This window comes from Mercenaria mercenaria, chromosome 16 (genome assembly GCF_021730395.1).
Source record: "Mercenaria mercenaria strain notata chromosome 16, MADL_Memer_1, whole genome shotgun sequence".
NCBI lineage: Eukaryota > Metazoa > Mollusca > Bivalvia > Venerida > Veneridae > Mercenaria > Mercenaria mercenaria.
Genome location: NC_069376.1, coordinates 72,210,217 through 72,234,103, shown reverse-complemented (window position 1 = coordinate 72,234,103; position 23,887 = coordinate 72,210,217). Strand labels below are relative to the sequence as shown.

Sequence of the window (23,887 nt, the reverse complement as noted above, 5' to 3'; positions counted from 1 at the left end):
GTTAAAATAATAATATATTTACTAACTGTCAACTATCGAAGTCTACGCCTCATAACTCTGATTTGAATATAAGAGAATTATACCCCATTATAACTTAGGAATTTTGGTTAATGTTTTTGATATAGTCAAATTATTTTAGTTACCATCAAAACTTAGAATAATTAATAACTATCCAAGTATACACAAGGAGAAATAATCCCCATAGCTCTTATCTGAATTTTGACAGAGTTAGGCCCCTTTTGTGGTGGTTTTTTTTTTTTTTTTTTTTTTTTTTTTTTTTTTTTATATATATATATATACTCGCGTAGCTCTAATTCATAGTCAAGCACTGAAAAGTCGAACGAGCTGTTTATTGTAATGGTCAATGTTGGTTTTATAAATAAATGAGACAGCAAAGTTCTAGGTTGCCTGTTTTAATTGGTATATTGTTTCGAAACCACATGCAATTCATAAAATGTGTATGTTCTAGTCTCCTGTAAATCTTTATAGATTGGTCATGTATATGTTGTCTTAATGTTTTTTATATTGTAAATGTCAATGTTTGTTTTATACATGAATGAGACTTAAATAAACTAAATAAACTATGAAATATTGGTGCCAGAGTTATTGGTCTTTTGTAAAATGATATACCAGCTGATGTGGAACAATCATTTAAATAAAATTCCTTTTGTAATAAGAGTGACATAGTGAAAACACATCAAAATTTACATAAAATTCTAAGTTAAGTAAAAAGGAGCATAATTCATGAAAAGTTGGTGTCAGAGTTATGGATCTTGTGTCGTATGATGTGAGTGATGATGTCGAACACTATTTTAAGTTTGAATCAAATTCATTTAGTGATAACTGAGATAGAGAGAAAATGCACCAAAACTTTAACATGAAAGTAAAAAGGGTGGAATATTGGTGCAAGAGTTATGGCCCTTTTTCCATATTATGTGGGCGATGACGAGGAAGAACTATTTTAAATTTAAAGCAAATCCATCAAGTAATTACAGAGATAAAGGGAAAAAAGAGAAAGTACATCCAAACTTTAACCAACGTGTGGGCGCGGAAGGACGCCGACACCAGGATGAATAGGAAAAGCTTTCCATATACTTCGTATAGTCGAGCTAAAAACGACATCAAACATTATACGTATAGATTATCATCAATACTTCTAACTTATCAAAAACAACAACAACAACTATTGCTCAGAAAGAATATGAATAAGAAAATAGTGTGATTATAAATAGTTAGAAATAATATAAAAAAAAAACAACAAAAGTAAAACACAATACAATTCAGTCCAAGAAACATATTTTATTGTTTGAAAAAAAAATCATAGCGTTTTCATTCATTGGACGATTAATCAGTCAAACAGAATTATAGTCTGATCTTAGATGTTGTATTCGGCTCAAGGCTGGATCCATCGATTCGGACACGCAGCTGAATGAGATCTGGTCTGGTAAAAACTACGAGAGCCGAATACAGCATCCCAGATGAGGATACTGTGACCTTTTGATTATAGTATTTGAAAAAAACAACCTCACGTCCTGACATTTCAGATGAAATTTTAAATTGGTAGTATACTATTTTAACATTATGACGTCATTCTTGTTTATTCATTGCTTCATTTACACAACAGAGTTATTGCTCAGAAAGAATAAGAATAAGAAAATAATGTCATTACAAAACGAAAATCTACGTCAGTTCATAAGTATATCTATCACTTGAACTTTTGAACTAGAACTAAGTGTTTCTCAGAATTCTCTACCAGTACAACCGTGTTCTCTGCAAGTAAATGCCAATTTCCATACATGAATCGGAACGATTCCAGACACAATGTCTTTTATCAAATCGTCACGGAGGACATGCGCCTCCCACGGGATCCGTAAATATGCGCTCTCCCTGTTGAGCTAAGTGGGCGGGATCTAAAATATATTTAGCCTGTCAAAGTATTTAAACTAAATGTAAATAGTGCTGCTTTCACAATAAAAGTGCATGCTGCAATAGTTTCTTGTTAAAAACATGCCAGTTATAAGCGGAAGCACCCTGATTTTATATATTACCATAGCAACCAGCCATGCGTATACAGATATTCATATCTATTTTGTGTTCACATAAATACTGTGTAATAATTGTTTATTTTGTCAAATGTAAAAGTTTGGCATAATCGAATATAATTCAGTACGTAACACGTTGAAGAAACACGTTCAGGCAGTGGGATTCGAACGATGTCTAAGTTATGGTGTGATCATTTGTCGTGAACGCAGTTTATAATTGATGTTAAATATTCCTATATGAATATTATGCAGTGAATACAATTCATAACTTATGCCGAGGGATGGACTGAAGAAAACTGTTTGGTTGAAGATGCACGAATGTAATTTCAGTGACTAACATAACACATGCACGGGTGTGCGAAAATCCATTTAACAGTGTTGGAAAATCCACACGGTTATGCGGAAAAAACTTACAACAAAACTTTACACAATTTTAAATTTAGATAGTTTCTATAATCATGACCTAGCTCTACTATTTTTGACATTTTTTTTTTCATAAACAAAATTTGGTTAATGTCACACAGTATTAAGTCATTTTACACATCCTTAAAATCGTTGGAAATACAATAAATGATCCTACATATTTTATATTCCATCGGTAAGAAACTATGTAAAAATAATCCTGAGCTGTATTATAATCAGCCTTCGAAACAATGCCAGCTTTTTAAAACAATATAACATCATTCGGCATATGTGTAAGCATGTGTCCCTGTAAAGTTGACTTCCGGTTGAAACTTTTGCTACACATTTTACATACAAATGGTCGCTCTCCCGTATGAATGCGCATGTGTACGTCTAAATTGTACTTCCGGTAAAATACATGTCCACAATAGTTGCAGGGATAAGATGGTCGTTTTCCCACTGAAAAAAGACAGACAGGATTTTTATATACATTTTATCATACAACGGATAGTACTAATATAATACCTGTGTCTAATGGTTACCATTGTCTTAATAGGTCAACTTCACGGTATACAACATCATTATATTCATTGCTTCGTTTTCCCCTCTCATGGTGACTAAATCTTCTGTGTTAGCACATGCATGAAATAAACTGCTAACAATGTGGTGTGATATCGAATTAGGTTAGATTATTGCCAATGTAATCTAAGGGAAACTTTCAGTATCCTGAACACATGTAGTGGCGAACTGTTTCAAGGGACTGGCCTAAATTGTAAAAACGCTTAATTTTTCAAATGATCATATGAATTTCTCATCAAATATTTCAGAGAAACTGTGCTATTAAGACTTTCTTTGCTCTGACATTTTGAACTTAATTTTCAGCAGACTGATATGGTATATGTATACCTAATTCAACAACACTCTTGTTAAAATTATCTGCAGAAATACTATAAACTACAAGCTTTTATAAACTTGACACAGCATGAAATTTACTTCACTGCAAGTATCTGGTATAGACCATTATATGTACGTACATCAAAAAGTTTCCTTTCCTAGTTCCTACCGTCTGATCCACCTTTTCCGTATTGAAGTTTTCCCTGATTTCTCTTTAAATTAACCTTTGACCTCTAAGTGTGACACTTACCTTGGAGCAAGGGGTCTAGGTCTTGATCATGACACATCGCCTCATTATGGGGAACATTTATGATAACTTGGTTCAAAATCTCTTCATGGATGACAGAGTTATGGACCAGACATGAAGTGTGACTGACGGACGGACGGAAGGACGCAGCCTATTTCTATGTCCCCCTTTTTATTTTCTTCGAAAAAGGCGGGGGACAACAAAGACAAATCATATGTATTACAGTTATTTCGAAGAAAATCCAAGGGCGTAAATAGGACATTTGTTATTTTTCAAAATATCGTAGTCTCGAATTTATCGTTAAAACGATTACGATATTGTAAATTTCAGCCGTTTTTGACTCAAACTTTTCTTTTTAAAAATCAGATTTTGACTTTACTATGATTTGTTTCAAAACTTCAGAATATCTTAGTAAGCATAAAAACAAAATTTCTGTTCAAAAATGCTGTAAAAAAAATTAAGAAACAATAAGCTCCCAATCGTGGTTTGTCGTAGAATAACCCGTGTTTTGAGTTCTTATGCATAAGAACATATCACGAAGGCCTAAAACATATATAAAACTGTCATTTTCACTTTAATAATATTTCCATTTGGCAGCATTGAAACTGTTCCGTAACTTGTTTCATCCGGCAACTTCTCTTAACTGACACCTTTCACATGGCATAATCGTTCCACATTTCTTATAACGTTGTTGACAGACATTACCTTCTCTGTTGTTGCTATGCTCTGCCATAAAAGACACGCTTATCTGAATTCAATTTATGTGAACATACCGATACAGTAAACAAAACATGTTTTAACTTAAAATGCTATTGACAATAAAACTGCAATAGTCTGTCACATACATATACCGTGAACAACACGTTTATGTGAATTTAAATTACTTTTGACATTAAAACTACGTAAACACAGATCACAAACATATGGGCGTTCTCCGGTATGAATTCTCATATGTATTTTCAGCTTGCTCCTGGTTTTAAACATCTTGAAACAGCTGTGACACTCAAATACGGAACCGTCGGCATTCATAAAGCTATGTAAACCATTTGAGGTATCCGATCCATTTCCTGTAATTAAAAAACAGACTTTTTAAGAAAATAAAATTACTGCTTGCTATACTGGCCTGTTCTTAGTTATTTCGTATTATATACATCGTTTCCTTCTACGCCGAATACATTATGTGTGACTGCATAAAATATTCATACATTTTCATCAAATTAAAAAACAACAACATTAAAGCTAGTTTCACAAATATATAAGTCTTTAAGAAAAACTAGATGTGTGTCCATTGGACACAGGTGCCCCCACTCCTGTCACTGTACATGAATTTATGACTCAAGGTTAAACAATTGTTAAGATGTTTGCAATACAAACTTTAAAAAACTTTGTGTATTTTTCACATAGTGAAGGGCCATAACTCTGGCGTACCTGAGTAAAATCCAAAAGATAACACCCGGCGCAAACTTCATAGGCTATAAAACAATCCTCGAATGTTTTATGACTCTAGGTCAAGTACATTTTGACATACATGTGACACAAACTTTTATTTATTTGATTAAAGGTCCAATACTAAGGAAAGTGAACATTTTAATTTCTTTTAAAAAGCACAGAAACTATTTCATTTTATTGGAAAATGAAAGTTGGTATGTAGAAATTCGAAATAAATCGCAGTATATGTACAATTATTTTTCTATGAAGTATGAAGAAAGTTAAAAAGACCTGGGGGTCATTCTGTCGATTCATTGAAATTTCAACATAATACACATACATTTCTTTGAGTTCCAAAGACCTTCTGTAAATTTTGACCTGCCAATGTTCATTATTTAGTGTCTTGCAGAAGTCTATGCACTGGCTATGAAAAAAATTGCCAACTCACTTTCCCTTAGTAATGGACCTTTAAGTCAATGGTCAAAACTCTTGCCAAGTGAAAACAAACCCTCAAAACTTCAGATGCACAAATTCACATGCTTGAAAATATTCCTACATGGTTTCATGACTCTTTTCAGATATATGTAACACAAGCACTTTATGTGTATTTTTCACTAACTCCAATCTGGCTGAGTGAAATCCCAAACAGAACACTAGGTGCGCAACTTCACATGCTATATAACAATCCCCTAACGTTTAGTGACTGTAAGTCAAATACTTTTTGAGATACATGTGACTCACAAACTTGTATCCCATTTATGCATATTTTTGTCAATCAAGGGCCATAACTCTGGTCTGACTGATTAAAATCAAGAACAAATCCCAGGTGCACAACTTTACGTGCTGAATAATATTCCTATGATGTTCCATGACCCTATAGACATACTTTTTGAGATATGTGCGACACAACTTTTATGCCTTTTTATGCATATGTTTTACTAAGTCAAGGGCGATAACTCTGGTCTGACTGAGTGATATCTCTAACACAACCTCAGAGTCGAGCATTTTATCAGTTTTATTCAACGACTTTAATAAATTCAGTGCGGAAAGACACAAAGGTTATGTTCCTTTTATCACATGTTAGCTTTTCCCATTTAAACATAAAATCATTTCTTTCTTTACCTAATATAGACTACGTCAATTCGACCTATGTCTCCCTTACTTAAAAAACGTCAAAGCTTTATTACACTAAAGTAATAAATATATCAAGATTATGTAATTGCTTTGTTTCACTCCAACGACATCAAATAACTGATAAATAGTAATACCGAGTCCAAGCAGTTATAAATCGATTAACGACAACCACATCGCACTTAAAGACTCCTGTTGTAACAATAATTATAAGATTATTAGAAGCAAAGGTATAGCGGATTCAGTCTGACTGAGCACATGAGTTACAGAATGTTCAACAACAAGCAATATGGATTTAGCTTGGTACAATATAACTTACATTGACACAAATCACGAGGCATGAGCTCGGGATGTATTCCTTTACAGTGATTTTCTGTATTGTTTTTGGAAATCGAAATAAATGCCATTTTCATAAATATTTGCATTCTGCCTAATGTCAAATGACAAAAATGAGAGTAGGAAAGTCTTCAGTGAAGCACTCACAGCAAGAACATTGCAGGAAATACTCCCTACTTATGTATCTGTTTCCATAATGCCCAAGACCACAAGTTTTCATTTTACGATTTCGGAAATCCAATATCACTTGTATTCCAAACACTGAGGTACAGCGCAATGGTGAAATGAAATCTATGGCATGCCGCTTTCGGTTAGACAGCTGCTGTTGAATGGATTCTGTGGTATCCTACTTTGGGTTTGGCTTCGTTGATTGCGTCATCCCGCTTTTTCTCTAGGATGGTTGTGGAAATTGGAGTGCGATGACTCAAGCAAATGTGTGTGTATGTAACTACTAAGTAATTATTATTTGGCAAAATTTAAACAGAAGTATTTTATAAGGAACTTTTACTTTTATTTCCAAAAAAGTGAGGCTGTTCACATTATAACTCGTGTAACAAATTTCATGTATCCATATTATGTGTTTTAAGAGAAAATCACTTGAATTCAAAACCACTGTGATGCTGGGCGACCATGTGGACTTTTAGGTTGGATTTCACATTAAAACTTTTGTTACAAAATCCACAGGTGAAAGGTTTTTCTCCAGTATGAACTCGCAAGTGTCTCACCAACTTCCAGTTGCTTTGAAATGACTTTCCACAGACGTCGCAATGGTGTTTTCCTTCTGACATGTGAATCTGTAGGTGTCTCTTCAATACCAAATTCGATGGAAATGTTTCTTCACAGCAGTTACAAGTGTGTTTGTTTTCCATTACTAAGTGATCTGGTACATTGAACCACTGATCCCCTGAAAAAGATGAAACTGTGTGTAAAATTCTTGATAAAGAAGACAAAATGAAATAAAATATGGGCGAGTTCAGTCCATACATATGTGCGTTTTAAAAACGTACATACACAAATATTGTAAATGTTTATGTCAATCTTTTCACCTAGCTTGACATTATTTTCCAAGAAATGTATCAAAATCTTAAGTAAAGATGTACAAGATTGCTTTACAAGGAAGGAGAACAAGACGATTTAGTGAACAGTTTTATGCAAAATATTCCAGTATAGAAACTATATAATAAATATTCATTCGACAATGTCATAAAACATTTTCAGATATCCTGTGGACTGTTACAGGACTTTCAATAACGATACTGATACGCATATTTCATGGTAAAAATCAAAACAGTACTGCAAATCTTTCATCATGTTTCTTGCTCCATGCTTCGCGAATCATTACCGATAAGTAGAGAACCCTGTGTTGATTTTTATATATATGTTTCCATGAAACAACATTTAAGACTATGAAGCCAAAAGCTATTCTGACATGTTTTACCCCATATTATAAAGATACCGTTATTGCAAGATTACCATGGGGTGTTTATATAGATATACCAATACAGTTCTCTGTGGCACTTGTTGATAAAATGAACTATGCACGTTAGTAAGATAAATCTCTTACATTTTTACATTTCATCCTATGTCAAATGTAACAGGAGATGAAAAAAAAAAATTCTACTGGGAATGCTAAATATATATATGTGCATTGTGTGTCTACTTTTAGACGTTTAGGCCCTAACGCATTCTTTGAATCGTTTTCATGCACGACACTGTATTTCGAAGCAAACTACTTAACGTATGTTCGTCCAGATCAACGGAAGAGCAAAAACGTTTGAAATATATGCATATGTACAACGTTTTTGATACAAACTTATTCCAAAGACTAGCTGCATTCAATACCATTTCGAGTTAACAGTTAAATTGTATTATAACTTATGAACAAGGACAAGCAGCACATAAGGACAACTGATCAGCTAAAGTGTTGTCCGTGTCGCCAACATTTAATCGCCCCCTATTGAATGTACGCACGTATTGGGTGTACAGTTAGGGTTAGGTTTAAAGCCCTGCTCCGCGGCTATTCAAATTCTATTATGTGTATGCAACCCATGATTACAATAGGTAACAGTTAACAGCTACGCGCCACACTTGAGCACGCAAAACCACAGGTACTTTATATAGATTTTTATATAAAATAGACTCTATTTTGACAGGCGTCACTGTTCTTAGTCAGGATTTTCATGCTTTTTCAGCGACAATTTAAGGTTAAAAAGTAGGACTGGAACAGGTCTTTAACACAGGTTTAGTAGTGTACATTCAATGCGTGCGTACACTCAATGCGGGACTTTCTTTGTGTTCGAAGGCATATAATTTTAAATACGAGTGAATACTAGAATTAAACATATAACAAAAGTAGTTCGTTGTCATTGAAGATGAGTATCCTACAATTCTAATTAAATTGATTCTGTAAATTGCCTTTTCGTTGGGTATAATGTTTCCATTTTTATTGAGTTTAGATATATACTTAAACGGGAAAAAAACTTGTTTCCTAATATATGAACTTTGTAATATGACTGACTATTTGAAAAAACTGGCAATATATGGCGCTACAAGTAACATGAATATGTTTTTAATTCCCAGCAAGTATTCAAAATAGCAGTCTTTAAATGACGTGTGTTGGTATTAAAGATTGCCCCCATTATGTGTACTCTATGTTGTTATTATTTGCGGTCTTTGAGATCATCACGTCCACACAATTTTATTTTATAACAGTCAGTGATAGGGGCTGTGAGGGGTGTTGCTGATTTCCTTGTCACTCACGAACAGACTCAGTAAAACTGAATCTAGTATAATGTTGCTTGGTTGCGTTCTATGACTCCAAATAATCTTCTTATAGGTGGGCCGGTGGTCTAGTGGTAACACGCTTGACTGTCAATCCAGAGGTCCGGGGTTCGAATCCCGGTCCAGGCACTGGAAATTTCTGAGATACTCTTGAGTGTCTCCCACCTAACTGGTTCTTCCCAGGAAAGACGGCTTCGCGTGTATCGGTGCTATACATCGGACACGTTAAAGAACCAGACTGTCTATTCGAAAAGAGCTAGGCTAAGTTAGCCGGACACGTCTTTTTCTGAAAAGTTCATTCTTTCTGTTCTGGGGGCTTTATCTCACTCTGTCCCTCTGGTCAGATCGCTCTGTGTCTGTACTAGTAGAGGATGATTTCGCGTCCAGTGTGGCTGCAGTTGCTGTAAAGCGCCTTTGAACGTGTTTGTCATAAAAATGGCTCTATATAAATCTGGTATAATAATAATAGATTTGGTTCGTGAAAAAGGTTCTGCACAGTTTTACATTTAAAGATTGTTGTGTTTTGTACGTATGCGTTTAAGTAATTAATTAAGTGAATTCAAGAAAGAAAGTTAAAATGACTAAATCACATATACAGATACTGTTTATTTACAAATACAGCAACACACAAAAAAAGAAATACCATGCATATTTATAATACAACGATTGTCTTTGGCGCCAGTGTCATAGGTTTTAGAACTATTTGGGGACCAGTCACAGCAAACGAGCCTCTGATTGGTTGTCTCTAGGCAGGCGTGTGGTATTGACCAATGGCATGGCTGCATTCTGAGGCTGGTCTCCGGTCTTAGTTAATAACCTCGGATCTAGAAGTAAAACGTTACCCGACCCAACACTCGACTCCAATTTCAGGGAGAATCCTTTAAGTATACATCGAGTGAAGCTTGCAGTTGTCTGATTGAAGTTTGAAAGCTCCCTCACTCTTACCTTCATGAAGGAACCCTCAAGAAATATGAATATACACGATTAAAACATCATATAATTATGTTAATAACAACAGACAGATGTCCTCATACAGAGCTATAATCCATCTCTGTCATACAGAGCTATAATCCATCTCTGTCTGTCTATGTGGGTCTTCCTGTTCCTTCTTTCTTCTTGACATCTGAAGTATGTCCGTCCGTCTGCATTACAAGTTCAATGTCCGTGGACCCTCTACTATAACAACTGTTAGCACTGTGTGCTCGTCTGTGTTACCAGTTTAATGTCCTGTAGGTCCATACATGAAATAATGAGAGATTTAACAAAAAGTAAAAACAGTCAGTGAGTTGGGTTGGAATTTCTGATTTCGACAGGGAAAGGGTTTTTTCTTTGTATTTCTCACCGGCACAATTTTAGGTCATATGTCGACATTCCAGCTTTAGACGGTGAAAGAGACGGTAGAGCCTTCAGCGTGACGTAAACCAACTTGATGCTTCTTCACAAGGAATAATCCAACACTGTAAACGAGGTTTCAAACTAACAGCGGTGTGGGGCGATTGATTCATAACCCCTTGGCCACGGGAGCCCCCGTTAGGCACGTAGATTGCTGGGCAATTTGACTGAACGTTGATTGCATTCAGTGAGTATGGGCTATATTCAAAGACATTTCTCCGACTCAACAACGCATTACTTTTTTCCTTATCTGGTGTATTTCAATGAATCGCATTTTGTTGAAAGTTACCAAACAAGCCTCGCGATTCACTCTGCATCCATCTGTTGAAACTGCCCAACAGTCAACCTTTACACACAGAAGATTAGATTTGTCGAGTTTGCGAGGCAAGTGTGAGTCTGAGTAATGGTTATGAATGTAAAACACTTAGATTGCAGTAATGACTATGGTAATAGCCGAAGATGTGTCAACATGTGTGCTCTCAGTTTGCATTTCTCTATAAAGCGTTTATCGCACAGTGAACAAACGAATGGACGTTCTCCAGTATGTATACGGCTATGTCTTTTTAGACTCCAATTCGAGGAAAATACCTTTCCGCATAAATGACAAGACTTAGCGACCATTCCGGGTAAACTGATACTGTTGTCATTTATCGTCATGGGCAGCTCAGAAGTAGAGGGCCAAGCAGCATCTGAAATGTATGAAATAGACGTTTAAGTGTTTACAAACGGACAAAGTTGCACATAAACATCTTGTTGAGTTATACGCTTAGGCAGGCGTAAGACTGACTTGCCTAGAGCCGTGCGGGTTATATATCTAAGTGTCCTCGAGCCTGTGCTCTAACTGTGTCAGAAATGATACCTATCAAGAACGATAAAGTGCAAAAAAACATGGGAAGCAACATCAGCTTCATATGTTTTACAAAGGGGCTGAACACCTTACAAAATGTCAACGAATCACATATTTGCCATTAGTTTGGGAGAAGAAGAATATTGTAAAAACATCTCAAGTGATAACTTCCAACCGCAAAAACTTTGTATTTAATTTATTTACATGTAAGTTTTGTAAAGTTTATTCCTAGTAAGTGTATAATCAAGGACCTCACAGGGTCTTCGAGGCAACCAAAGGTTACTGCCACTATTATATACACGCATGTATGTACCTATTATTGCTAGTTCATGCTTCTTTGGATCTCCTCTAACCATCTAGACAAGATACCACAGTTTTCTAGTTATCAAAGAAATAAGATATAGCTGAACCATGTATTATCATATCGGAACAATACGACGAGGTTATACGCTTGCAGAATAATTTCACGAGGGCGTAGCCTGGGTGAATCATACATAACATGCGGCGTATATCCGATTTGTATTGTTTCGATATGTTATATTCTGCAATATATTATTTCTTAATTAAACAGATAAGTAATTGCATTACGTAGTTTCTGTGGAAAGAATATTTTAAAACGGCGATCTGTCATACTTCCAATTATTACACTGAGTTCTAATATGCTTTTCTCTGTTAAAACACTCTTCCGCTAGAATGACGTCACGTTAACGTGCGATGACGTCAATATTTTTGTTGCGACCAAAAAAGAGCGCTACTATATTTTATCTACTGTTTTAGATTAAGGGCATATAAGAATCGAAATAATTTATAGCAAAAGAGTGTTTTAACACTACTTATGCACTCTGGCGGTAATACGTCGTACTGCGCCCTCGTGAAATTATTACGCCCGACGTATAACCACCCATCGTGCATATATAGTGTTAAAACACTTTTGCTATAAATTATTTCTTAATTAATTTTCTACGAGACTGTAGTAGTATGATTGATGAATAGGCCTATGATAAACTACCTTTTGTAGATCTATTTATCTGTATCTAAATAGATAACGCAACAGAATAATTTCTTTGAAAAAAAAAAAAAACAGCAATTCTTTTTAGGAGAGTTTTACTGCTTTCTTTAAATTTTGGTTACCAAAGCACTAAGGAGATTACTTTTGGGCAAATTTAATTAGAAAATTCAAGATTCAAGAGATTATGCCCATGAAGTGTGAATTCAAACTGGCCTAGAGGTTTCAGAAAAGATGTTATATATTTGAAGCCTTTTTTGATGTCCAATGGACCATGTGAGCTAAAACAGACCACAAAATTTTCTTAATGTAAATGCCGATATTTTTATATTAAAAATACAAAATATTTCCTAAATATTCACAGTTTAGACTCATTTTGTCTATGCTTAATGTCTTGTATACGAGTTATTAAACAAGGACCAAGCAAGAGATGTGTTTATGGGGAGAACAAAATCTCAGATAAGAAATGAACTGATACAGAAAGTCGTAAATACGCCATCATTCTTACCGCTTTTAGATTAAGTTTAGATTAAAAACAACCAAGATGGGACTAGTTTAGTTATGTTTCTCTCAATGTCTGTTAAAACAAACTTCATCCATACATGCTACACTGATAAGTAATATTTAAAGGCTTTATTATTCTGCTGCACTGATCGAAATATTTATGCCATGCAATTATATAAATGTCAAAACTTACCGGGTATTAAGTAAATGTTAGAAAAACGCAATAGCATAAACTAATCCCTCGATTTCTACATAATATTCATGTCCATTTTACTACCACGTTTCTCTGATGATACTACATCAGTTGTCAAACATTCATTTAGTTTTTTTACATCTAGATAAACTCCAAAACTGAAAGTGGAACTTTTCTTTCTCTTATATTCCGTGTTTTTTATGCACTGACCGGCGAATGTTTCCGCTTTGCCTTTTACAATTTTTAAATCTATGAATAATATCAGGAAGTATACTTCCGTGAGGCCTAATCTGTACAACAGTCATTTCAGCAAACGCCACCGATTTTTAGATATATAGATACAACTTGAAGCTGGAAGAGGACATAGACTTCCAAGAAAGTGGAGCACTATTTTTATAAGGCCTTTATAGATAGATACATTAAACTGGCACAAACATCAAACTGTCCATACATTAATGATTTCTGTGTAGTTTTTTCAGTCGTATCAATGTTATTTATATAGCTTCAAAAGTACAAAAAGTTTCAATGTATTAGTAGTTTCTTTGAATAAACTTGATATTGACCTCAGACGGGGCATCATCGATCTTAAAACCCAGTTTCGTACACCTGACACCCCACAGGCTGTGTCCGAGCAATTCTGTAATTGAGGAATGGCAATACTTCATTTTGAAACTGGTCTATAAACAAATAAATTTGAAAACGTCGGCATTAGCATTTACATTTAATACATCCAATTTCATTTATGAATCACACGAATTCTTCATGGACGGTGATTCCTGTGCTGATGAGTTTTCATGTTACTCTTTTGTGTAAAACGTTTCCCACACACTTCACATTCGTAAGGCCGTTCTCCAGTATGCGTGTGCATATGTCGATCTAATTTCCACTGGGAGGGACATGCTTTCCCGCAAATCTTGCAAACGTACACTCTGATCCGATCCGCATCTTGAGAAACCCCCGAAGAATTCAGAATGTTGTCCAGTAAATAATCTGTAAAACAGAAAAATGAGCATTTATTCGTTTTATCTCGCATGCTATGTTTCGGCTTGGCAAAAATTCCAAGCAAGCAATACGAAAATGGCCATGACTAATTTGAAATTATTTATCAAATAATCAAGATTTTCGTGTTGTTTATCGTCTGATATACCACGGTTCAGTGTTCAGATGGGCCAGAAGTTGAACGAAGGTAGTGAACCAGGAAAATCAGCATCAACATTAAATCACCCCTATTGGATGTACGCACGTATTGAGTGTACAATATACTAACTAAAGGAGTAGGGTTAAGTTTTACATAGTTTCATAGTGTACATTCAATGCGTGCACACACTCAATGCGGGAGAATAAATGCTGACCGGAAAATCAGACGATAGACCACAATAGGGCATTGTTTATTTTAATTTCTAATATGCTTGTCTCTATCAAAACACGCTTACGATAGAATGACGTCACGTTAACGTGCGGTGAAGTCAAAGATTTTGTTGCGACCAAGAAAGAGCGCTACTATATTTTATCTACTGTTTTAGATTAAGGGCATATTAGAATCGAAATCATTTATAGCAAAACCGTGTTTTACCACTATTTATGCTCTCGGGCGGTAATACGTCGTCTCGTGAAATTATTACGCCCGACGTATAACCGCCCATCGTGCATAAATATTTTGCGATAAATTATTTCTTAATTTCACATGCTCATAAAAAACGTGGTGAAACTACATTCATCCGAGAAGTAATGAGGTGGGCGTCAGCAGTTTCTGAAGAGAGTTTTTTTTTTTTAATTTTCCACTAAATACGCTCATTTTGAACAGTCTTGATACAGATTCACCCGAGCATCTCTACGAAATTATTTCAAATTCGGGCCAAATTTCAATGTCAGAATCTCACTGCTAGCGGCTATATTTTTTTGAGAAATTAGATCAGCGAAGGATCTTTTAAAAATTCCAGCCCGTCGTTAGTGTTTTTTCCCTCCAAATCTGAATATTTGATCATTTATTGTAGACCAAACGCCACCCAACATTTTCATACTTCGTACTAATGCTTTATAAGATCATGCTGTGGGACTTCTTTTGGATTAAGGGTCACACTTACATAATTTAGGTCATATGACGACTTCGGGGCAAAAATTACTACATTATACTAATTCAGTGCCTTCTTCATCTCATATAAAATCTTGATATCGTCTCTATTCCTTACAGAACGAAAATATTATCATATAATATCAACAATTTATGGGCTAATACAACACTGACAGAACAAACAGAAAGTCTAAATTAGAGACTTGACAAGAGGGTCATGATGAACCTGTACAGCCTCTAGAGTGTTAACAGGCTTTTCCTTGAGTTGACCGGGTGACCTAGTTCTTGACCCCACATGACCCAGATTCGAGCATATCGTAGGAATTACCAAGATACACTTTCTGACCAAGTTTCAGGAAGGTAGGATAATAAATGTGGCACTAGAGTGTTAACAAGCTTTTCATGAACTGGGTTCTGAATGTTAACACGGTTTTCCTTTGATTTGACCTGGTGACCTAGTTTTTAAACTCACATGACCCAGTTTACAAAATGCACTAAGAATCATCAAGATAAACATTCTGACCAAGTTTCATGAAGATAGGATCATAAATGGGGCCTATAGAGTGTTAACAAGCTTTTCATTTAATTTGACAGTGTGGCCTAGTTTTTGCCCCCACTAGTTTGACCTAGATTCAAGCTTGACTTGGAGGTCATCAAGACAAGCATTCTTACAAATTCTCATCAGTTTCATACTTAAACTGAGGACTCTTACTTGACCTAGAGATCATCAAGACAAACATTTTGACCATGTTTCATAAAGATTGGATCACAACTGTGGCCTCTAGCGTGTTAACAAGGCAAACGGACGATGCACGACGGACAATGACCTGTCACAATAGCTCACCTTGAGCACTTCGAACTCAGGTGAGCTAAATGGTTGATGAATTGATGATTACAGGGCATGAGGGGCTGGAAAAAAACAATGCATTATATATTTTCAGAAAATGGCTTTATTTACATAATGGATACATTATACAATACAGTGTCTTCTTTATCTCATATAAAGTCTTGAGATCTCTATTTCTTAGAGAATGAAAACATTATCATATAATACCAACACTCACAAGTTATGGGCTAATACAACACTGACAGAATAATTAGAAAAAATAGCATTTCATAGTCTAAGTTAAAGGTTTAAAAAGTTGATAAATAAGGGCCTGAGGGGTTAAAAAACCACTACAATTATACAAATTTTCAGGAAAATATGGCTGTATTTACATAATGGATACATTATACTAATTCAGTGAATATTAAATCTAGAGATCTTCTCTATTTCTTAGAGAACGAAAACATTATCATATAATATCAACAAGCAACTCAATTTTCTACTAAAATATTCTCAAACACATAACATACAAAACATTGACAATTATTACATAGATTATCAAATTAAGGAATGAGACTCGTTTTGTTGAGAATAAAATAAATTTGATGTACGACCATATTTATTTTTCTACCATGTTCGAATATCATCTCGCTGCTAATATTTACTGGTTCAGTTAACAGAGTATGTTCTTCCACTACACTGCGCATGCGCAGGCAATGTATATTGCAGGACGGCAATACGCGTGTCAGAAATGACATGTCTGCAATATTTACCATAAGTATTTCGCTTAGATCTGATAAGCAAATGAAATATATGTATTAAGAAAAATGCACTACTAGAAAAACAGTACCACCATCAGGACTAAGATATCATTGACTCAAGTTATACCACCAATCTCAATAAACCAGAAATGAAACAGTCGTTTTTGTCATACTCTTATAATGGTAAATAAAGTTAACGATGAACTGACATATGTGATTTCAGGGTGGATTTCTGGCTGAATCTTTTTCCACACTGATCACAAGAAAATGGCTTCTCTCCGGTATGTGTACGCATGTGTGTTTCCAGTTTCCACTTGGACGGACACAACTTACCACACACCAAACAGTCAAAGGTTTTGATTGGCATACTATCAAATGACGTCACTGACTGATGATGAAATGATGTAATTTTCTTTCCTGAAAAGAAAACAATAGAAATATAAATTACACACAAAATATCAGTAGAAAATGAAGTACGGGTGATAATGAAAGTTTGAAGGTCACTGTTTCATTCAGCTTTATGTCTAACTCTTATTAAACCCATAATAACAAATAGAAAGTTATAATATGTTGATTATATGCATTCCAGATATTCAACAAGACTATAATGTGCTCATGCAAAAAGATGCCAATATGATTCATGTAAGTCTTTTACAATTATACCGTTAGTGATTCCATATCGAATGTTCCTTTGATGGTAATTATGACGTATGTTATTGAAAACGCACTAGGAAAATTAATGACAGTGTGGACGCCCTAGCATAGATGAATTTACGCTTTGCCCGTTTCTTAGTAACTGAAGTAAAATTTCGCGCATGCGCACTTCACGCAGGGCAAAAAGACATGGTCGCAAAATGTTAACTACGTTAAAGTTATATCATATTTCAATCAATTTCACCTACATGAGTATGTAAAAAGCAAATTCAGTGAATTGGTATCCCCCACCAAACGGATTAAAGGTTCCACCCTTGAGGAAGCATTATCTGCCTATAGAAATTAAGCATTTAAATGCAGTTGAATTTCAGTCTCTTTGATGGCTATATATTCCTTACTAAACAATTGATCAAAAACCATTTTTCTATATTTAGCAACAATGACCTTTACACAACCTATCTAAAATAAAATAAAACATTGGTCTCTATGAAAGCTACCTATTTACCAAGTTTAGTCTGCTTACCTTATGTCTAATTGAAGTTATTACCTTAAGAGAAAACCATTTTTCTATTTTAGTAACAATGATCCTGACCTTGACCCAAAAAAACCATAGCCTCCATGCAAGCTTCCTAAACTCCAAGTTTACTGAAGTTATTGAGCAGAAGCCATTTTCTATATTCAGTAACAGCGACCTTGACTTCGGCCTCAGTAAGCATACCATACATCAGTACCCAAGACAGTTATTTATGTACTAGGCTTAGTCATAAAATCCAATAGTAAAATTGGACCCTGAATCCGAAATTGCCATTAAAGTTGCAAACCCTATATAGTAAACATTATATCAGTATTAATGGCCATCCTTCAAATCATGTCTGAGATATAACTCCGGACAGACAGAAAATGGAATAAAACACTATATTTGTATAAAGTTGTTGATTTCTGTGAATGGTATATTGTCTTGAGTAAAAAACTATATTGTGAATAGAACAAGAGCTCACAGAGTGATCTTGGCACCCACCATTTAGCCATTTTTTAATGTTCCAAATTTCAAGACTAGCTCAAGGTCAAAATCAATTTCAAAGTCCATGCATGTGGTCCAAATTTGAAAGCTGTAGCTTGATAAATGTGAAAGTAGGTAACTAGATCAATTTTAAGGTCAAAGTTCATTTCAGTACACAAAACTATGCATGTGCTTCAAATTTGAAGGCTGTAGCTTGAGAAATGTGAAAGTAGGTACTAGATAAAAATTAAGGTCAAATTTCAATTCAGACTAAAAAACAATGCATGTGGTCCAAATTTGATGCCTGTAGCTTGATAAATGTGAAAGTAGGTCGCTAGGTCAATCTCAAGGTCAAAAAATATTTCGGTACACAAAACTACGCATTTGGTCCAAATTTGAAGGCTGTAGCTTGAGAAATGTGAAAGTAAGTCACAAGGTCAAAATCAAGGTCAGTTTTCATTTCGGAACACAAAAATATGCATGTGGTCCAAATTTGAAGCCTGTACCTTCAAAAATGTGAAAGTAGGTCACTAGGTCAATGTCAAGGTTTATTTTGGTAAACAAAGCTATATGAACGTGGTTCAAATTTGAAGGCTGTAGCTACAGAAATGTGAAAGTAGGTCACTAGGTCAAGATCAAGGTCATGTCAAGGTTCATCTATCCACTCAAAACTATACATGTGGTCCAAATTTGAATGTTGTAGGTTATGGACAAGAATATTTTTAAAGTTTTTCCCCATATAAGTCTATATAAACCATATTTGACCCTTGGCGGATAATTTGAATAAACTTGATAGAGAACCACTAGATGATGCTACATTACAAATATCAAAGTCCTAGGCCCTGTAGTTTTGGACAAGAAGATTTTCAAATTGTTTCCCTATATAAGTCTATGTAAACCATGTGACCCCCAGGACGGGGCCATATTTGACCCTAGGGAAATAATTTGAACAAGCTTGGTAGAGGACCACTAGATGATGCTCTATACCAAATATCAAAGCCCTAGGCCCTGTGGTTTTGGACAAAAAGATTTTCGAAGTTTTTCCCTATATAAATCTATGTAAATTATGAAAATAAACATTTTAGGGCCATAACTCACTAAAAATTGATGAACCAGTCTGATTTTCTGGGGGACAAAACTAGGGTACCAATACATCATTCTGACAAAGTTTGGTTAAAGTTTCTGAGGAGATGCGATAACTAGAAATTGTTAATGGACGGAAGGACGTAGGGATGGATGGACGAAGGACCACGGACGCAAAGTGATTTGAATAGCCCATCATCATCAAATGGTGGGCTAAAAACGTTCCAGAATATAAACATAAGATGAAGATTTATTAGGTATTTCGCTGAAGTATATAAATACCAGTAGTTATTCAAGCCCTTGATCAGATGCAGATTTTATGAATTTAGATTTTTTTTCAATATGAACATCATCATAAAAGGAAATTTCCATCAAACTTTCAAAGAATCTTCATATATATTTTATTTATAATTTTAGATATTGTGTGATATATTTATTCCTGATTTAAGTGTCACATATTTGCCCTGGCACTGATTACTGAAGGGCAAAAGTCAATAAGTCATATCAAAGACATCTATATGCTTCAGCAGCTCTTATGACCCGGTCTAATTACGTGAAATCCATGGAATCACAAACACGTTCAAATTTTATGGTCTATCATCAAGGTCGGCATTAATTATCCCGCATTGAATGTCAACTGTAAAACCTTGAGGGAAATCTTTTTTAACTCACACTGCCCCTGTGTGAAGCAGACTGTGAACGTTTCAATCCGACAATCCGAGGAAGATTGCCGCCAAATGGTTTCAGATTAGATGCTGTTTGTATGGCAGTAGCTCATACTGGGTAACCTATGTAATCAACCCATATTCATCCACATTTTATGTATGAAAAATAAACTTGAAACAACATGTAATTAACTTGCATACTCTATATTTATTATTAGCATATTTAACGCAATGTTTCATCACTTTATGAGCTAATTCAACACTGACATTTCAAAGTCAAAGTTAAGGGCTTAAAAAGTTGATATGAATGTTGGGCCCGGGGATGAAAAAAAAATGGGGAAAAAACACTACTTAATTATACACATTTTCAGAAAAATATGACTTTATTTACATAATGGATACAATATACTAATTCAGTGTCTTCTTTATCTCATATAAAATCTTGAGATCTTCTCTATTTCTTAGAGAACGAAACCATTATCATATAATTGAGGCAATACAATTCATAATAAAATGATGATTCTATGTATGTATACTTATTGTCGAGTGGCATTTTTGTCACACGCAAAAGAGCACAATGTCATGTACATTAAAATCAAAACATCCAGTTAAACAACAGGACAACCAACGGCATTTTAAATTTGTCTATTTACGCATCACTGTTCCGAAGGTAGCTTTTGATCAGATATATAGCTTCAAGACACCTTTTGAGTATTATTTTTTGAAATGCACGTATATTGTCTAAACCTTTCCTTTTGGTAATAATGTAGCTAACTCACATTGCCCTCCGAATTAAAGTATTCAATGTTGGAAGTTGGTAAATATTTCCTGAATCAAAAGTTCCTCTTGATCTAGACATTGTGTACAACTTGTATATAATTCCTTGATTGGCAGCGATATATTACATAACATAGATTTATATTTGTATTTGCATTGTTTATTGAATGCTTGCCGGTCAACGGTCAAATGTTTTTTTTAAATTCACACTTCATATCCTTTGCATTCCATATATAACCACAGAAGGTATGAAAACACGGTGACAAAATTTCTTCATGAACCACGAATATCATCTTACACTGACAAGGGTACCTGTAACCACTTCCATAAACAGTTATATTTATCTAAAGAGGTTTTTAGCCTAATTTAGATGTTGGACTTATTCCTTATTTCCACTGTTTATATACAAATTCAAACTAAACCAAACATAAAATGAATCCGACTTTCCGGGCGGTAATTGGGATTATTTACACTTTACTATGGTTTAATTCACAAACTGACCTAATTATCATATCAATAAAAATGCATTCTCTATAGTGTAAAAGAATTTCATTGCAGGAAAATCCATTGAGGTTTCATAGATGCTGTATCTGGTGTCTCTTCAAGTTGCTTTTCTGGTTAAACTGTCTTCCACATATACTGCATCTGAAAGGGCGTTCTCCAGTGTGAACTCGCATATGTGTATCCAACTTCCATTTTGTGGCAAAGCCTTTCCCACACATTGGACAAGTATGCCAAATGCTGAGTCGGGGGTTTGCAACAGAGCTGAAGAAGACAGAAAAGTTATGAGCATTTAGTAAATATCATGTTGCAAGAGAGACTAATCCAGAGATTAACTTTATAGTAGGCTGATGTAACTCAACTTGTTGAAAAAAATTAAAGACTGATTTTTTAAATCAAATTGTGTAACATGACAAAAATGATATGGTAATAACTATAATAAATTACACCAGAAATATGACATTGATAACTCTCATCTGCCTCACTCTGAATAATAAACCATGTGCATGCTTTTTTTAATTAAACAAAACTCCTATACGTAAAACAGTAGTTACAGCACAAATATACATTTGTACGTGTGACTTTTCATTCGCACATATATATTATCTTTTATCAAAATGTCGGTCACACGAAGAAATGGTTTTGGAAAAATCTTGGAAACAGATTTCTGAGCAAAGTGTTACGGATTTCAGAATGACGAGGTATACTGTCCAAAGTATGGACATCAGCAAATGTCTGTCCCCTTTTTAAAATGGAGACAGAAGAAATCCAGCAAAATACCGTCCCATTTCCCCTACTTATATGATTTACAGCATGGCTTCAGGGAACACGGGTCCAAGCTACGATAACCTGATGAAATTCGGAAAACCCCATGAAAGACCACCAAACTGATCTAGTAAGTTCTCATAGACTTTAGCAAGGCATCCGACGACGAAGTAAGTCATCTAAAACTACTATAAAACTGCATGAACCTGGCACCAACAATACTACTTTATTATGAACTAAATCTTTTCTGATAGGTCACACACAATTATACTTGAAACATCAACTGAAGAAGCTGTTACATCTGGAGTACAACAGGGGTCTGTATTTTGACCCTTACTGTCTTTATTATATATACAAATGACCTCCTTGAAACCATCAAATCCCAAGGTTTTTTATTTGCAATTGACACGGATGTTTAACTTTCTATTAATAGTCTGCAAAATTCATACAAGAAGACCTAACTAAACTGGACAAAAAACTGGAAGAAAGCGGGAAATGGAGTTCAACCCAATTAAATGTACTGTCTTTAATATTTCTAGAAATAAGGCAAACATTAACTTTAACTGTATGTACTCCGTGGACATATTTTAGAAACAGTTCAGAATGCAAAATACCTAGGCCTTGTTATCTCTGATGACCTATCTCGGAACAAACCCATAAATAGAATAATATCTTATTCTAACAAACTCTTGGGTTTTCTTTGCAGAAACATCATTAAAATGAGAAAATCAGCCAACTTGCCTATAAGACTCTTGTGTAATTTTGCCTAAAAGTGACTTCCATTGAACAGATTAAGTAAATTGCAAAATAAACCTTTACTGAGGCGGGTTTACCTGCTATCAAAGTTATTGGTGTACTTCTGACAATCATATAATCTTTATTTGAGCCGTGCCATGAGAAAACCAACATAGTGGCTTTGCAACCAGCATGGATCCAGACCAGCCTGCGCATCTGTGCAGTCTGGTCAGGATCCATGTTGTTCACTTTCAAAGCCTATTGCAATTGGAGAAACCGTTAGCGAACAGCATGGATCCTGACCAGACTGAGCAGTCTGGTCAGGGTCCATGCTGTCCGCTAACAATTTCTCTAATTGTAATAGGCTTTGAAAGCGAACAGCATGGATCCTGACAAGACTGCGCGGATGTGCAGGCTGGTCTGGATCCATGCTGGTCGCAAAGCCACTATGTTGGTTTTCTCATGGCGCGGCTAATATTATTAATTGTGCAATTCTTAAACGAGGTGTTTTTAATATAAAGATAGTGGACGTATATATATTTCACAGTGAAATTTTGATTTTGAATTGCATGCAAACTGCTTGTTGCTTTTTATTTTTGTTGTATGAAGTTTCATTTTATACTGGTGACATGAAACTGGAATAGACACAATGTAAATTCAGGTATTCTTTGCTTTATACTAGCTGTTAACAAATGACACTGAGGTACACAATAGTTACCATAAAACATAAAATAAACTACCAAAAACAGGCCCCCACCAGACAACTCAAGGTTTTTACTGTTATTGTCATCATAATTGTGTTTCATCATGTTTGACCATACCTTTTCCTTTCATTGTTGCATTTAA

General features: G+C 35.0%; 1 protein-coding gene across 1 annotated transcript; it reads right to left on the bottom strand.

The window, feature by feature from the left end:
• Window positions 1-9,852: 9,852 nt before the first annotated feature.
• LOC128549393 (gastrula zinc finger protein XlCGF57.1-like) lies at window positions 9,853-21,769 on the bottom strand. The gene is made up of 5 exons (XM_053526029.1): window positions 21,626-21,769; window positions 20,379-20,386; window positions 17,195-17,278; window positions 14,005-14,193; window positions 9,853-11,342 (listed from the first exon to the last, which is right to left on the bottom strand). The coding sequence occupies exons 1-5, from the start codon at window positions 21,760-21,762 to the stop codon at window positions 11,095-11,097; spliced, it is 666 nt and encodes a 221-aa protein (XP_053382004.1). The 5' UTR covers window positions 21,763-21,769; the 3' UTR covers window positions 9,853-11,094.
• Between the last annotated feature and the right edge of the window lie 2,118 nt (window positions 21,770-23,887).

Excerpts from the sequence above, each read along its gene's own strand:
- LOC128549393 (XM_053526029.1), bottom strand. The coding sequence starts at position 21,762 with ATGTGTGGGAAAGGCTTTGCCACAAAATGGAAGTTGGATACACATATG. Across the intron at positions 14,194-17,194 it reads CTTTGACTGTTTGGTGTGTG|ATTATTTACTGGACAACATT; the intron begins GTAAGTTGTGTC and ends TCTGTTTTACAG. Across the intron at positions 11,343-14,004 it reads GAAACGTTTTACACAAAAGA|ATGCTGCTTGGCCCTCTACT; the intron begins GTAACATGAAAA and ends CATACATTTCAG.